Source organism: Melozone crissalis, unplaced genomic scaffold (genome assembly GCF_028551555.1).
Source record: "Melozone crissalis strain CALT ecotype California unplaced genomic scaffold, PUWL_Pcris_2 ptg000013l_1, whole genome shotgun sequence".
Classification (NCBI taxonomy): Eukaryota; Metazoa; Chordata; class Aves; order Passeriformes; family Passerellidae; genus Melozone; species Melozone crissalis.
The window spans coordinates 9019649-9038058 of record NW_026535791.1 but is presented as its reverse complement, the minus strand read 5'-3'; the positions used below and the strand labels follow the sequence as shown (position 1 = coordinate 9038058).

Here is an 18410-nt window from a genome sequence, read left to right as displayed (position 1 = left end):
TGTTTAAAAATTTGTTCAAAATGGCTTCCAGGTTCAGAAATTACAATGACAGAGACTAACAGAGGGCGCTTATATAAACCTTGTTCCTTTAGAAAGCTGAGCTAAAAGTATGGGATGAGGCCTCCTCTGGTACAATTTCTGGTTAATTAAACCAAGACTAACCAAAATGTCTTTTTGACTGATCTAATTGGCTTCAAAGGAAAAAAAGAAAGGCAAAAAAAGTCCTGTCCAAAGGTCAATGGAAGTGCTTAGTTTAAACATAGATACTGTCAATACAGTTCTGAATACATTCCTTCAACTAATCTATGGTGGGTTAGTCCCAATATGTTCCTATGAAGAATAAATGGATTTTTGCATGGGAACAAATTGCACAATGAAGATGAAATAAGATGCAAAATGGTGGAGTTTCCTTATGTCTAGGCCTGTCTTCCTGCAGTCTCTCATATATCAGGTAGCTCATCAGCTTGACCTTGAATGAATTAAGCAGTTCCATCCAGGGTGTAGCACATCAGGAAAAGGAAGAAGCTACAGACTTGTGAAGTCATAGGCTCCACTATAGTCTAATTTTGCAGCCTTAGAAATTTCAAAAAAAGAGTTTTGCAATGTATGGAAAAACAAATTAAATAGACTGTTTTCAGTGGACAGTAACAAAACATGAAGCACTCTCAGAGCCACTCATAAATACAATCCAACAGAGTTATAACTGATTTAATTTTAAAGCTTAGAAAGCAGGAAATCTGGTTGTCATTTTAAAAGCTGAAGGTGCTCAGTCTTTGAGTTGCTGTACTAAGGTACAAAGAGAAGAGTTCTTCAAAGCTGTGTTTAGGAGCACTATCATATGTGACTGACAACCACCTTATAAAATATTAAGATATTTTGGATAGTAATATGGAAAAAATGATTAGAATAAACACTGAGCTGTCTAAAAATAGTATGCTATTGAAACTGTGGGCCTTTTTCTTTTTCACTGTGAAAGCCAACTACATATCAAAAGTATAATTGTTTTCAGTTTATGCCTGAATCTATACTCCAAATTAAACTCATACAAATATGTTTTTCTTTTTTATACTTAGACTAGAGGATCAAGATCTGAATATGTAAAAAACAGAAACTACGAAAATCTGGCTGAATTAAATTTCCATGTTTGGAAGTAAAAGGCTTGTGTGGTTACGTATCTATCAGAGAATGGGAAACGGAATCACTCTTTTTCCACATTCCTGTCATTTTCTCAGACAAGCAACTGCCCCAATGAAATTCCTATCTTGAATGCTAATTTGCAATAATAATGAAGTTCGAAAGGAAAAAAAAAACAACTACTTAGTAGTGCACGCTGAATTCAGTGAAGAGTTTCCATTTGGAAGCTTGAAAAACTAGGAGAAATATTAAGACTTTTTTGTATTTTCAATTGAAACTTTCATATTTGCTACTTAACTTACTTATTTGTGTGTGCACATGGATATACATACTTTCATAAAGGAAAATGCATAAGGTATGGCAAAGCTTAAGGTACCTTAGCCACCTCCAGGCAGAGAGAAAAAGAAAGTGAGAGTGTAAGAGAGAGAAGAGAGATAAAATGGGAAGGAAAGAAAGAAAGAAAGAAGGAAAGAAGAAAGCAAGCAAGCTAATAATGACTACCTCTGGCTCTGGAAGTATCAGACGTACAAGCTATTAGAGGCTGAGAGAGAATTATTAGGAAGCACCACTGTGTATTTGCTACAGTCCTTGCTAGGTTTCCATTATGGTTGTTGCTTTCTGCCCTCTGGGCCATTCCAGACCATCAGAGCCACTGGAATGTGGATGGCAACTGCTGCAGGAAGAGGAGAGAATGTGATGGACAACAGGGCTCCATGGGAGAGGACACACCAGGGCAGGAAGAGAAGAGTTGGAGAGGGAAGATGAGATCACCCTCGGAACCAGTGTTGTGTTTTGTTCTCTGGGAGGTAGAAGGATGAAGATGATTCTTTTCCTCTACCCCTAAACGTCCTGAGTAGGCTGTGGTCACTGCTGGAGACAATAGCAATGCTATTTGGTCCTTTCTTTCAATCCATTACTCTAACAGCAGATAATGCAACAAAAATTTCTCTGGTTGGCCTCAAATACATTTTTATATACCTGAAAAATCTAATAATTTGAAAATCTGCCTTCTCAGTAGAGGCTCAAGTTTATGTTGTGTTTTTCCTTTTTTTCATTAAGAAAATCTACAGTTTGTCTACCTCTTCAGTCTGTTAACAAAAACAATACAAATAATACTACATGTATTATTAAAATTTTGAGAATGGCAACAGAAGAAAAGTCAAGAAAATATGGTCCTCCTTCACTCCTTAGGAATGAGTAAGGTAAGTTCCAAACAGCTTTGCTTACCGGAGATTGTCTACACTGGTCAACTCTTGTAAAGAAAATCCTTGTCAGACTTCGGCCAAAAGAAGTGTTACCATAACTCAAAATGTATGGGTATAAATTTTAAATGTGTATTATACATCTGAAGTTGAGTCAAAATATATGTTTTCCATGAAAATTACTTATTTTGCAAGATTTTGTGGCTTTAGGTGCAGTTCCTTGATGCGTTAGTGGTTTCATTGCTGCATCTGGTCCTATGCAAGACTTCAACATAATTTCAGAAATTTAAATGAGCTGTTTGTTAAAACCTGGAATAGAAAATTTCCCCATGGGCTAAATAATTTATATTTTTTAATTTTTCTTTTTGTACTGCTATACAACTTTAATTGTAACTCTATGTAGTACAACTTTTGGCACTATTCCAATTCTCTCTAATGACATCATCTAAAATGTTTTCATTTGGAAATTGGTCAAAATTATAATAATTTCTGTTAGTTTGTCTGAAAAGAGACAAAAGGCTTATATTGCATAGGCCACAAAACAGATGTTGATAATGTTTGTCTGGACTTCAAACAGATGACCTGGAAGTGAAAGGTCTTATATCTCATTAATAATAATACAAGCTGTCAAATACCCCTGACCTAGTGTGTTCCTTAGCACAGGGCAGTAAGTCAATGCACTCAGCAGACTCCCAAGAAGTCTGGAGAGAAGGCTTTTCACATTTAGTCCTCAGGCTGGGGTGGACTTGCTACTCGTGCTGGCTCAGATGGAAGATCTGCTCTCATTTATCAGTAATAGTGCTGCTTTCTAGAAATATTTCTACTCTGAAGTTCAAAGTTGCTAAAAGTTATGGCAGTGCTGGGATGCTGCATCTGTATAAAAATTCCTGGCCTATTTGTACTAGGGGGGAGGCTTCTTCCACCTCAAGGCAGATGTCCAAGGAGAAGGGAAGATTCTGTACTGAAGGTTATGATACAGTAAGACTAAAATTCATTAAAGGCAGTTAGTGGTTTTCCTTGTGTTTATTTGAATGAGTTGCTCAATCTGCTCATATAATGGAGCAAATAACATGTATTTATTCTTGCAAAAGTGTCGTGAGGCTCTAATTCACTGTGGCTGATGAGGAAATCAGCTTCTGAGTTGATTGAGCCCACGCAAGTAACCAGATGCCTGCCAAAGCCCTTTGTCTTCCTAAAATAACTCAAAGCATCATATCCTCCTATTTTTATTTCCTTTCTTTCTTTCTTTCTAGAAAATACTCTTTTAAAGAGTAGCAAAAGATTCCATCAAGGATCCCTTGCTTGGCTGGGGTATGTTTGCTGCTGTCAACAGCTCTATGACAAAATAGATGAAATGTGCTCCAGTTAAGAACATGTATCTTTCAAAAACGTCAAGGCTAAATTCTGCTTTCAAATGCACACAAACAAGTCTCAGCAAGTGAAATGCACCTTCAGAACAAAGAGAACATCTTCCTAAAATGTAGAATTCATAAAACCTGAGTAGATCAACATTTATTTTTTTAATGACCTATTTTAATGCAAGATCAGTACTCTGAAATAAACAACCCAGCAACCCAACCCAAACGACAAACTTTGTTAAAAGAAAACTGCATATCTACTAGATCTACTGCCTTATATCCTTGTAAAAATGCAAGTTTATAATGTTAGAACACACCCACAGATTTTTAATTTTGAAATAATCACCTACTAAGCAGGAGACAAACTGTTAGCAAATTTAAATTCTTAGGATCTTAAGGGAAAACCTAAGTATTTAAAAGGCCCACTGCAGCATTAGGAAATATAAATGTAACAGAAATGGACAAGAGTTAGTAATATCAAGTCACTACAGTGGATTTGATTGTATGACCCAGAGATTCACAACATATTAGGAAACTGTTAAATTTGACTGGGCTATGTCAATCATTAGTTCTAACAGAGATGTGACTTGCCTCTTGAAGTGAACAGTCTGGGAAGAAAAGGAGCTAAAACTGAAACAGAAACATGTAAAATATTTTAATACATAAATGCTGAAACAAGAACAATGTCTTTCGCTAACTCATACTGCAAGACAGTTTCAATACTTCTTTTGTTAAAAATTGTGATGCAAACTTATAAGTCATAATCCTAAGACCATAATAACATGGAATCAGATTTTCATATTTTATTAAAATGTTACTTAATGTAATGAAATCTGACCAACTGCAATTGCAACATATGGAATACTAAGATTATATAATAAAAATATTCAGACTATAATTATTTAAAAATTCTCCATACCATATGCAATTTATCAAAGCAAACTTTACATTGATTTGTGCCACATGGTTGATGAAAAACTATAAAGAGTCTCTGGAACAAAATGTATGTACAGATAACTTTGTATGAACAATCTCAATCTGTTTCAAACTTCCCTTTTTTTCAGTTTTAAGTTCACAAATCAAAATATTGTATTATTTATATCCTCTTAGTTAAAAATTTTCTAAAACCCAAGGCCTCATCTGTTTAAAGTGTGCTTTAGTTTCATGGAATAAACGATGCTAAATTGTTTTAGTTAAATGTGGACAATCTTAAATCAATTGAAACCTGGTTTATAAAGATTTTGTTTAATTCCTATCTCTTACTGAGACAATCCAAATCGTTGTAAATCAGGTTTGAATTGATTTAAGCTTTAAAGTTAAATTGGAGGCATATCTGAATATAGAAATTCCTATGTGTCATTTCACTCTGAGCAGTAACTAGATATAAATGATGCTGTGCTATGCCATAACCAGATAGATCTCAAAGATTTCCGGATCATGTATACTAAATGTACGTAACTCTTTAGAATTAGACAAGAACAGACAGTGCGGCTTTATTGGGACCTGCTCTTCAGAGCTGTCAGAGATTGTTCAGACCTTCTTAGGCCAAACCCACACCTCCTTTGCCTACTGCTTTTCTTGATTTCAGTTATTCGACTCAAGTTTCAGAGCCATGCTCTATATACTGAAAACTGGGAAAAACGGTGATATCATTGTACGGAAAATCCTGCAAAATCAGCAGCTAAAGAGGGTATCATGGGATTCATGGGTTTTTTTACCAACGTAAAATTTACAGAAGACATGTATGATACTGTGTGTGATCATTAACTCTCAACATCAGCTCCAAAGATGAGTGAGAGCTGAGTAGCAAAGGCTGCAGTTAATCTAATGGTAAAACTGAGATAGTGGAGTGTGGGTTCCTTTTGAGAAGCTCACAGGTTTTGGTACCATATGGCACCATTATCACATCACCTCACCACACTTGGAAGCAGTTTGCCTGCTCTGTTAGCATTGATAGGGAACACAAGGGCATCCTGTCAATATTTCAAAATTCTTTTTTTTTCCACTTTCTATTATTTCTGCTTTTGCAATGCTGACAATATCTCCCAATTTTATGAGCAGTAAAAGCAAAGGACTAGAATGACTGTGCCATGTCCTGAGGGAGCAGGAGTCCAGCAGAAGTCTTGAGTAAAAGGATAAATTGCACATTAATTCTTAAGGACATATTGAAATACTTGGTTTTTGTAGAGGGAGGTAGCTAGAGGAATTGTATCAGTGTGTTTGAACAAAATGTCAGTGTTGTGGCATAGAGAAAACTTCATTTCTGGCTGAGATTTTCCAGACTAGGAAAGACTTTTTCATGCCCACTTTGCAGTTTTTTATCAGTATTTCAATTAAATGCATATTTCAGCCTCTAAACAGTCTTTTAAATTGCTATGTGCATATTTAGTTGGAAACAGTGTTCTTAGATTTAAGAACTTAGCCAAAGCAGCACTGAGTTTTCCTTCTAAAAGAGAAAGGGACATTGATCAAATTATCCCCCTTTAGGGTCCTGCTTGATGCACTATTTTATTGACTTTAGGCAACAGTGTCTCAGCAGCAGTTTAGCTGCAGATTCAGAAAGCAAGTAGAGTGACTGTGATAATCATATACTGATGCTTGCTCCCAAATAAAAGCATCTATTTCTCCCTCTCTGCTCTGCTTTAGTTCTAAAGTACAAGATTAACTTCCATGTAGGTGATTGTTGGGGTTTTTATGCCTTTTCAATTTTTTGTGGGATTTTTGTTTTTTTTGCTTTGATTTTATTTTTATTTTTTTAATCATCTACTTATGATCTTATCTTTGCTACAGATTTTTACTATGGTATCAGAAGAAAGTGCAGGAGCAAAGATAGCTATTTCAGAAATTCAGTTATGCAGAAAAAATCATGACATCACAAAACTCTCCTTTAGTGGAGTATCTTAATAAAGATACTCCTAAGTAAATTAATCTAAAAAACTTCATACCACATTTAATATTTCTCAGTTTTATCCCATCTGAGAGGAGAGTGCATTTTCATCTTTCAACATATCCTTTTTTCCAGCCCACTTGCCAGGGAAGGTAGTATCACCTCTAAGACAGAGCTGTAACAGAACCTGCTAGAAGACAGCTGAACAGATCTCACTGCACTCCCTCACCCAGGAAGGGACCAGAAGGGCTCTCTCGTGCATATTTACAGAGCTCATGTGTTAACTCCCAAAGTTCATAGCTTGGTCACAGCTCCATTCTCTCTTAGTCCTTGCTTAAAACAGGCAACTTTTTCTCTTGCTGTGACAGATGGGCTGAGACACTGCAGATCCCCCTTAACTCCATCACTGAGAGAACTGGGTGCCAGCAGGAGGGCAGGTGTCTCTGCACAGGCTGTGTGGCACTTGGGATCAGGCACAAGCACCCTGACTCACAAAACCCTGACTTGTGGAATGAGTCCATTTACACTTTAACAGACAAAAAAAAAAAAAAAAAAAGAAAAAAAAAGGCATCATATTGGTATTTACAGACTTTTCAACAAGTGACCCTTGCTAATAAAAGCACTTCAGGTATTGCTGTTTCTCACATCTCTGCTCAAAGTCTGTGCAATGGGCAAATGCTTTGTACTCACTGCCTATACCTCAAGGAAGTAGAGAGGAAGCAATAAAATCTGAAATGCAAAGAATCTGTTCATATTGCAATTGTATGCTTAGCTGTGAATATTAAGACATTAACCACAAAGGTTAAGAGCTAACAACCGTTTGACTTTTAGCTTAGTTCTAATGAAAAGTATAATTACCTGCCAGGTTATCAATCTCTTTTTCTTGGAGCAGGCTAACAGCATCATCATCTCCTTCCAGCATAAGCTCTGTTTCTGCATTCTGATTTACCACAGCTTGACTTCGGAAAGTTTTCTTTGACTTCACTACATCCTCTTCAGTGCCTAAAAAAAGTTACAAATGTTGTGAATATACCTGAATAATATTTTAAATATAAAACAATGACAGTCAAGTAGTAAAAACATTACAGTATAAATCATCTTTATCAAAAATAAAAAAGGAACATTTTCTAAAACTTTACCAAGGTTTACAAAATATGCTGGTCTATTCTGTTTTCTGTCCTGTCCCGAATAAAATACAAATTTTTCCACAAAGACTCTCCTGGTTTTAATAATTGCTATTTACTTTGTGTTCAATGTTGTTCCATTAGTTTTCCACCTGCAACAAATTCAGCAGGAATTTCTTTTGGGTTCCTGGTGCCCTGACTTTGACTGACCTGAGAGCACAAGCCACCTACTCTAAACAAAGAAGCTGCTTTCAGGAATCAAAATCTCTCAGGATTTTTGACTTTTCAGATAGGAGGGACAGAGAGGTGAAGTAGGAGTTGGTTTCTCTCTGATACACAGTAAGAGTGAGGTAGGCTATGCCGAGATTCAGAAAAGACTTGAAAAAAAGGACAAGCGTGGTGAGGGAACTTTGGTGCACATCTGTGTGTGTGTTTTTAAGCAACACAATAAAAATGGCAGTACGTGGACATGTGCCAATTACCTAAAGGTTTTCATGGATAATATTCATTTTTCTTGACTACAGTTGGCTTTTTCTATTCAGCCTGATGGTTCCTTATGGCAGGAGATTTAACTTATTGAATTTTGGGAATATCTTATTGGAACTTGCCTGATTTTATTCTTATGATGCAAAAAATAAATCCTAGTGTGGTAAAATGACAGAATCATAATTAGGTTTTATATCATAAATAACTTTCATGTTACTGTTGTGACCTCCTCATAGTATTTCTTAGCTTGGAAGAGGTCATAAGTTTTATTTTCAGTACTATGGACTCACAGTAGCCTCAGACAAGAAAGATTGCTATTTTTTTTCTTAAGCAGAAAATCCTGCATCTTCACCTTGGACCATACAAGACCTGGGCATCTCCACTGCTGTCAATCAAGAAATAAACCCTCTAAACTCTCTCTCTTTTTGGGTAGGATAATTTGGAAATTTGCTTCCTAGTAAGCTACAGAATGAGTGTGAAAATAGGCAAAACTATGCACATGTGGATTTTGTTTGTCTTCTACAATGCCTGAATTTAAACAGGATGAAAACTATCATGGCAGATGTAAAATGCTGAGGTAAAGTCCACTAAGACACATGGCCTCCTATTAATACAGGGTAACAAAGAGGAATACAGTAAGCAGACAGCTTATGAAGAGAGATACATGGAATGGAATTGATGTATCAGGCAGTTTTGTTCTTGCAAGCAGTTGGGAAGACACTATGATTTTACCTTCTACTCTTAAGAGTCTTTTAATTAGCTTGTGCACAGGAGAGTCACACCACATAAATAAAAATGCTGGATGGATATCTTTGAGGGAGTGTTTACTGAAGATCACTGCTAACATGCCACTTCATCACAGGCTGAGAAAACTCATGTTTTATGTGCCCTAACATGAAGTTTTTTGGATAATATTGCTATTAACTCATTAGCTGGTTCTGAAACTACATTCTGAAACTCGGAAAAGGTGAAGAGAAACAAGTAATCAAAACCCCATTTTCTTCACCAAGCTCAAAATTAGGTACTTGTTTGCTGTTATCTCCATTAGGACCATTCTGATAGCGATTAAGATGGTGCTGCTGTATTTTAAATATGCTGTGTTTTGCTGTGTTTACTTATTAGGCTATGATTGTTACCTCACTTGTTTTTTTAAGGTTTTTACTAAACTAGCTATAACTATTTGCCCAATTTAAAACTTGTTCAATGAAATAATTGTTGGAAAAGTTTTTCAGTATTAGTACAAGGGGTTTTTTTGTTTGTTTGTTTGGTTTGTATTTATTTTTTCTTCCTTCTTCACAAAAAGAAGTAAGAATGGTAGGAGTTAGGAAAAAAACACAAAAAAGTTATGTGCTGTAACAGATTTTCAGTTGCATTACGTCAGAATTATTCTGCATATTAAATCAGTAGGTCTGGATCTTGGTATATTTCTGTTTACAGTGAGGGAGTTGAGCATCATTTGCCACAAATAATAACTCCTGTTGTGACACCAGAGGAGACTGGGCCTGAGATGAACTAACATGGTGAAAGAAGAAAGCACCAAAGCACTGTTCCCTTCCTTTTTGGTAGCTCTAATCAGTTTTATGTAAGTTTCTAAGCTTCATAAAATGAGATAATCAAATTAACTGACTGAAAAGCACTAATCTGGAGTAAGAGTCAATAATTTCTTCAGAAACTGATTTATGACAATTCTATAAAATTATTTATGCAAGAAAATATATTTTTTAATTTACCAGGAAGAAAGTCCCAAGCTCCAAATCATTACTAACATTTAAACTACATCCAAAGAACTTGAAATTAGGGTATTTTAAATTCTTTGTGATGAGTGTACCAGATTACAGAAATATTGCCAGACACAGGTGTAAAAAACACGGCAGAGCAGAAGGCATTAAATTAGTTTGGCAAATTTGGAGCTTAGCAACAAGACAAATATATATAAAATCCATTCTAGATTATAATATTAAAAATACATTTGTTTCTATGAAGTATAATAGATAGTCCTTCTTTGTCCTGATGGAAAAAACCCCTCTGGTTTGGCTGTTGTTAAAATTTATCACTCTGTTGAGTGCACCTTAGTTTTGCTGTACTGTACCAAACATCTATCTAAATGAAAGTGTACAGGACCTGGAGTTGCCCTTCAATCACTATATCCTTTATGAATTAGAGTTCCATTTATCAAAATTACAGCAAGAAGAGTAAGGTCTCACAGGGCTGTCTCATTACAAGGCTTGTAAACACTGTCCTTACAAAGAAATGGTTTAACACCTAACAAATCAAAAACTGATTGGGAATAGAATTTATTTGAGATCATCTATCTTCAGAAGACGTGCTGTACTGAGTGCACTTCGTGGCCTTTCTAGCCATTCATCAAGAAATTAACAAGCTAATACCACAGACCACCAGATCTCCTTGGATCCTGAAATGTGAAATATGTTCAAAACAGATCTGTCACAGATGTTCTATTTTTATATTTCAAGACAACTTCAAAAAGATTTTAAAATAAGAGAAACTCTCCAAATAAGAGAAAGAAGAAAAACAACTTGTCTCTTTAAAACCAGACAACAAACTGAATAAAAAATTATATGACATAGAATGATGTCTATTATTGTTAACAGTGATATAAAAAGAAGAAATGAATAAATAAATATTTGATATTCCAATGTCTTGGAAAAAAATCAAAACTATTTTTTTTTTCAAAGGTTCAGAAAAATTACTATGAAATTAAATCTATGGCCAGACATTTCATTTCAAAATTTTTAGCACACAAGGACCCCGTGTTTTAAAGACACAAAATGAAATTGTATTAAGTGTAATTAGAATATGTTTCAAATCCATTAAAAAAAGAAAACATAAAACAAAACTAGATGTCATTTCAAGAAAGCAATGTTGTGACACTGGAGGGCACAGAACTAGAATTGGCAGATGCTATCAGCTCTTGTCCTTATTAAGTTCCTTCTTAAGGGATATTTTAAGGAATAGACTTAAGGGATAGACTGGGATTTGGAAAGGAGCCTTGAAGCAAGCAGATAAATATTTCTTAAAACTACATTTTGCAAAGATTTTGGAGGCAAGAAGTCACTCAGATTGCCCTGAAGTCCAGCTGGATTTGGTGACTTAACTTTCTTGAAACTTAAAAGCTCTGTCTTAAACATATTTCAAAGGAATGCATGCACAAGACTAGATAAGCTGTTAAAAAATCCTTCTTTCATTACACTTGATTATTGTTGTAAATGCGCATGATACAAACTGTCTTTCTGCAGTATTTTCAGGATAACTGAAAACAGCTCACCTTTAAAAGAAATTAAAGAAACCAACCAAAATTCCTCTACAAAACCTCAATATTCATGGGAAGATGTGTATTTTTTAGGTCTGAAAGATTGTATAAGCTGCACAGTAAACTTGTTCAGCATTGCCAAGAATGTAATAATCGCTCTTCTAGTAACATCACTTTTCCTTAAACAGAAACTATTAAGCAGTCAAAAAGAACCAAACACAAAACCCAAAACCACAACCGAAACAACAACAAACCAAACAAAAGCCACCAAAAAACTCCCTCCCAAAAAAGAACCACAAAAACCATTACCACAACCCCTCAAAATATATCCCCTAATAATTTCCCTAATAAGAACAGGAGAATCTAATGTTAATTTTCAGCTACAGCCACTAGAAGTATTTAAAATAGGCAATACTTTATGAAACAAGGGTGGGCTAGTGTTTTCATGATGTTATTTGAATATTTGAGTCTCTATTTTCAACTAAATCAATGAATTCCCTGCTGGGTTCTGTAGGTCACAACAGGTTCTAGGGATGCAATCTACATTTCAAAGACACTCTAAGGGTCCAGATCCAAAAAACCTGTCCCTAAATAAAATTTTAAAATTAGCAGTACAAACACAGTATATTATTGATTTATTTTATGTTTATGTACTTATTTAATAAAGAATTAAACTAATTACTCTGATTTAGTTGAACACAGTGAGGGGGTTTCTAGCTCTCTCTTCTATTCATTTACTATATGTCCAAATACAGTGTTTTATATTTTTTTCTTTCTGCATTCAGTAAAAAATGAGGTTAAAAATGTGGTTATTTCTAAGAAAAGTTTGCTTGATAATACTGTGGCCAACAAAAGGAGACTACTGCTTCTTATAAAGTTGTTTCCATAGTTTACTTCAACGAATTACCGATAAGGCAATTTATGTAGTGAGTGCTCTTTGATCTTTGAAGAGAGATGGCAGAATGGAAAGTTAACCTCATTTTAATGTTACCTAAATATACTGACAGGAAATTCTAATGTTTCCAAACATCTGGAAATCTGCTTCATGGGATGGTGTTCTTCTTTTCTATAAGAAACCTTTTTCATATACTGTCTTTTACAGTTTTATGTGGCTTCTAAAGGAGCATTTGACATAAGTAAAGTCTGTTCTCTTTACAGTAAAATGCTGCATTTAATTAAAAACTCTCTTTTATAGTGGCTAAAGTAGAGTTTCTGCAAAGCTTACCTCTCCTCAGAAAGTTTTAAGGGTAAACTTGCTTTTTACTCCTTACAGATCTTACAGTATGTACTGCTCTGTAGAGCACTGATTTTCTTGCTGAATTTTTGTCACATAAAGTAGTTTCCACTGATTTGTTAAATAAAGGACTTCAGAATTAGTTCCTCACAGGAGGCTACCTGACAGTTCATGATGTGAATCATGACGTGAACCATGAAATTGTATCACAGGTGAAATATAATTTGTCAACAGAGTTTGGAAGAACAAAGCAATTTTTTTGAGAGTTTTTTTTTCTTTATTTCACAAACTAACTTCTACAGGAAGAACCAAGCTTATTTATGGACAAAATTAAAATGTACCACTATTATCTACATTTTTTGTTCATTCAATGCTCAAAATAGTTAAAAATACTAAGAAAAATATTTGCTAGATAATCTGTCTTCCTGCTTTGTGTATTCTAGCATACATAAAGCTTTCATTGCTAATCTTCAGTAACTTGATTAGGCACCGGTACCCTCGCAGTGGTCACAGCTATGGAGAGCAGCTGCCTGGGAGTCTGCAAAGTGACCCCTACAAAACCCAGCAAGATTAAATCATCGACATGGTGACCACTCTATCTCAGCCTTGTATCTTTCTGCAGGACTCCAGAGCCAGCCTTCCCCAGGCCGTGCTCGCTCCCTGGGAAACGTGCCCCACCTATCCCTGGGTCGGCTCAAGGGACACAACTTTTGGCTCTGCGCAGCAGCCCAGGGCTGGCACATCACAGCCAACCCCAACAAGCTGTCCCCACCTGTGCCTGCTGGGGCTGTTATTTAAATTGCAATGTGTTTCTGCAACGGGCAGCTTTGACTGGCATATAATTCAGTTTCCCCAGAGAATCAGAGAAGTGACTGTTGATAAAGGAAGGCTGGTTTAAATAGGTTTAATAAAAACCAGACAAAGCTAAATCACATTTTCATTATTAGGGATCTCTAAAGAAATGAGGAAGAAAAACTAAGAAAATTCATAGAAATTAAAATTTGCATATATTTGTATTGGAAATTACTTCCACCAAAAGTAAAACCAAATAGCATTTTTGTTTTCTATAATGGATAAGTACCTGAAAATTTAATCATAGATATTCCATCAATTTTTCTCTAATTTTTATATCTAATATCTGACCAAATGATCTTCTTCATATAAGTAATTTGTAAATAAATACTTAACTGCTTTATATTTTTTCCTTTTCATATTCTCAGATGCTTTGCACTGTAAAACAAGACTGACACAGACTATGCCAACAAGGAGATTGAGAATACAGGCAAGGCCAAAGCAAACATGTTTCTCAGATGAGGCTGAGGGATTTTAAAAAATAAATACTTGTAGTCAAAGTGTTTTATATTAATAAAAAGAGTCCCGCATAAAAATAAAAGTTGAAGTACCAGGTTAGGCACTCTTTTTGTTTCTGTTGTTCCCAGACACAAAAACTGAGATTCAGAGTGGTCGTGAAATTTATTTTTAGCAGTTGTCAAGATTGTCTTTATATATATTTGAGATTTCACGATTTCTGAGCGCATGAGAGGGATCCTGCATTGATTCAGCCCTGACCATAAACAGCCAGTGGATGACAGACTCAGATGTTCCCAGTCCAGCAAATATTCCAATGCATTTCAGGCTTCTGAAAGGCAGCTCCCATTCTGACTGGAACCAGAGGAATCCCCTTGAATGGGAACTAACAACAGTCAAATGTTTATATTTGGATTAAGATGTAGTTTGCCACTGTAACACATACACAGAGGAATGGATTCATATTTCATGACTGACAACCTTTACAGATCCCTGACAGTTGGAAGGGCAGCAATTTGGCAGATATTGTAGTTTGATAAATTGCAGAAAGAAAGCAAATTCTTCTGTGGATAATTTCAACAGGCAAAGAAGATAAACAAGAAAAATAATTAAGAGCAATAAAATTTTTCTAGGTGTGTTTCTAGCCATTTAAAAAAAGTACAGTAATAGCTGAGAGGAAAATATCTACATCACACCAACAGTTATTGCTCAGTGGAAAGGACATCAAGGACACTTGCAAGTAAGAGAATTGGATCAATATTAACGCGATTTTCATTTCATGCTTCCCCAACTCCAGTAAGCTGACAATATACTCTGATTATGTGAACTGCCTCTGAGTAACATAGAAAAGGTTATTAGAGCAAGAGGTGGAAATGGAATGCACTTTTTATATTGACAGGTCTGCTAATAGAGTGTACTGATTTTCAAAGGCATGCAATGTGCTTTCACAATTTGGTTTTGACAGCAAAAAGGAATTTCATTTATTCTTGATTCAAGATATTCACATGTAAGCAAAGGTTCCTTAAGACAGGCCACTGAAGAGGGAAACCAAACTATTCGAATAGGAAAATTTAATTAATAAGGCAAGAAAGAAAAGGTGATTGAATTTCAATATGTATGACATGATAATGAAACAACAGAATAAATTTGCTAAACAAGGCACTCTATGCTTTTGACATAGCATCTGATAAAACCTTTTTAAGATGACATAAAAGTGAAAAGCATGCCTATGCCACGTCTTAAAGTTGAGGCCTGGATTATGTCTGGAAAGTTTTAGATTAGTTCCTAAGCAACATTCCCCAGGAAAAAACATGTTCTGACTATCTGCTTGCAGACCTTAAAGCCAGGATCAATGTTGTCAGACTTCTAAACTGGTACACTCCATACTGAGAAACTGCACCCACATATGCTGGCCTTAATTTTGCTCCCTGTTCACAAAAACAAAAAAAAATTCAAATTGAAAAAGCTAACAATGACAAAACCTTGGAAATAAACGAAATACTCTTTAAAAATACAAACACTTGATAATGCAGTGACATAGAAGAAATGGCATGGCATTTCATGAAATTCCATGAAAAGAAAGTGGCAACCTTCTCTATGACAGGGATTTGGAACTACATTAAGATCCCTTTTTAGTTAAGCCACTCTATTAGTCTATGAAATGTGATCTTACCTCCCAAACCAGGGTATTCTACCCCAATATTTCTAACCCTTACTTATTATTTAAAAATTAGAGCCTCCAAACTGTGTTACTGGTCCTAACCTGAATATTTTTAAAAGAAAATGCATACTACACATCTGCAAGTTTTTAATTCTTCCTTTCTGTGGCCATGAGTGATTATGTCTTTGCAAGAAGGCAATTTTGTCCCTCATCACTTAAGCTTTTGCTTTCAGATCCAAAAAAAGATTGGCTCTTTGCAAACAGCCACTGTACAGAGACATAATAGGACAGCAAAAAAGAAAAAAATCTCTAGTGCAGGCAATGAATGTGCAGGAAGTAAGTTTAAAATTTTTTATAGTAGCTATCATAATTCTGGCAGGTACGCAATTGTTCGAATTTCTATCAAAACTACTTATTTACAGAAGAAAGCTTCAACAGCTCATGATCAGTGCTTTGAGAGACCCATTTGCCAACATATCTGAAATTACATTATCTTTCTGGAATGGTAACCTTTTCAAGTGAAACTCATCTGAAGGCATACAGAAATACCATCTTATACAGTCTTTACACAGACAAAATCTCCTAAACATGACATAATGTCACATAACATAATGTTTCCTTAAAGGATTGTCAATGTTATATATAAATAATAATTTTTTCAATATAAAAATGTCATTAGAACATCTAGATTTACTTTCTAGACTCCCACTGCTTCAGTGTGCTGCACTGTGGCTATTATGTGTTCAAATGCACTTTTTTCCTCATGTAGACCACTACATCTCCAGAAATGGTTTACATATTTTCACTCAGCAGCTAAAGTAGCTGGTGGGAAGAATTGCTTCTATTTCAGCATAGATCAATGCCTATAGCAACACCAGACAAAGGGCAGCACTCACAGGATATGCACATTTGTGAGGCTTCATTGTGGCTCTAATACTGCAATATTTGTATTTAAATCTTAGAGCTGCTAAGGGACTACACTCTAGTAGCAGCAGACAGCCCTTATGTTTGGGCCAGGCTGCTGTAAACACGTAAGTTCCTCCAAGCTGTAAATAATCTAGCAATAGCAGTTATATATCAAAGCTATCTATCCAGATAGCAATTATTAATCAAATTAAAATCAAAGCTTTGCAATTTTCTTGATTTTGAACAGAATTTTACTCCATACTTTTTAAAAATTATTACTTTCTAATTTATTTTTTTTAGGAAAAATAGCTGCAGTTATGGAACATCTTTGTTTCATGCAGACCAGCAGATGAAGAGTGAAAGAGTAATAGTATACAAGACATGAGATTCTGAGGGTCTATCATTAAAACAACTCAATGAGATAATTGAAGTGGGTGAACAGTAATCACTGCCCCAGGTAGAAGGCCTGAGTGTGTATTAAGAACAGCTAACCCACAAAAATCTAAGCAGCAGTCAGCAGTAAATAAAAAAGGAGAGCAGTATTCTATTTCACTTTCCATTAAGCTGCCACGTGGGGTCTGTGACATCTTTCATTCTGCTTCACAAATATTGCAAGAGAGCACAAGTCTTGCAAGCAACTGCAGGGATATTTGCAAAATTTCTATGCTTATGTTAAATATGCAAGCACTATAACATTATCTTCCATTTAAATGAGAGCTGAGATGATATTTAGATAATGTGATCAGCTTTTTAAGGGCAAAGGGTTGAATGATTTGTGCTATTCGGCAAAAAGGACACCAATAAAAGACTTTTTGAGTTTTATGCATAGTTCTTTCAGCTGTGAAAGTGTATCTATTGAAGATGATGTTCAGGGTACTATGCAAACACACCAGGAGATGTACTCTTTAGGCACACTGTAAGGATAAGAAAAACATCATATCATTGTGTAATGTGCATGATACAAAAAAGAAACTTAAACTGGAAACATGCATAATATGCTGGCTGATAGAATTCTTAACAAGGGGTTTTCCTTATCATACTGGTTAGTACTGTATTTGAGAACTTTTTCCATGAAATGCATTTGGTTTTCTTTTACCACCCTCATCCCTGCCTGTAACTTGCACCATGCTGAAACTCACAAGAAAATCCAGTTTATCTCAATACACTGGTACTTTTTGTGTGTATTTCTAAACCAACACTATAAAAGAATGAAATACACAAAATAAGTGGTATTGAAGAATTCACTGTACTTGTAAGGATATGGAATAGCCATTGCATATATACCTAAATCTTCATTTCTCGTGTACAAATCTTACTGTATACATAAAATGTCTACAAGAATTTTCATGTGATATAATAGAAATTGATTTTATGTGATAGACGTTAAGTAGTGCAATGTAAAAAGATGAGTAAAAATACTTGGTCCTCTTAAAATATATACTGTCTTGAAAATTAATTCCCTTATTTTCAAAATCTATACATACCAGTTTCCTTTTCTTTGGGAAAGACTAGGAATCACCTATACTGAAGAGATTCCTAGACTCTTCTTATATTCGTTTAACCCTTGCTGGTAGCCCAGAGGCTCACAAAAACCTGAGCCCAGTGCCCAAAAGCCTCTCACGTCTCTCAGTGGCCATCAGAAAGAGTGGGACAGAAAAGTCGTTTTAGATCTAAGTGTGATCTCCTAATTATCCTTAAGCAAAGGGTGCAGCACTGCTGAAATAATGCCCCTCCATTCCACACATGTGCTGGACATGCCATCCTTGCCAAGTCTTCAGAAAACACTAATGATACATATTCCCAATTACATACAAAGTGGGGAATGGGACCCTGCAGTGAA

General features: G+C 35.4%; 1 protein-coding gene across 4 annotated transcripts in view; it reads right to left on the bottom strand.

Moving 5' to 3' along the window:
* NBEA (neurobeachin) overlaps window positions 1-18410 on the bottom strand; it is a 452437-nt gene that overhangs the window by 155396 nt on the left and 278631 nt on the right. For all 4 annotated transcript variants that reach the window (XM_054272359.1, XM_054272360.1, XM_054272362.1 and 1 more), the window contains one exon: window positions 7440-7583. In XM_054272359.1, the coding sequence (XP_054128334.1) occupies window positions 7440-7583 (144 nt within the window). The remainder of the gene's footprint in view (window positions 1-7439; window positions 7584-18410) is intronic.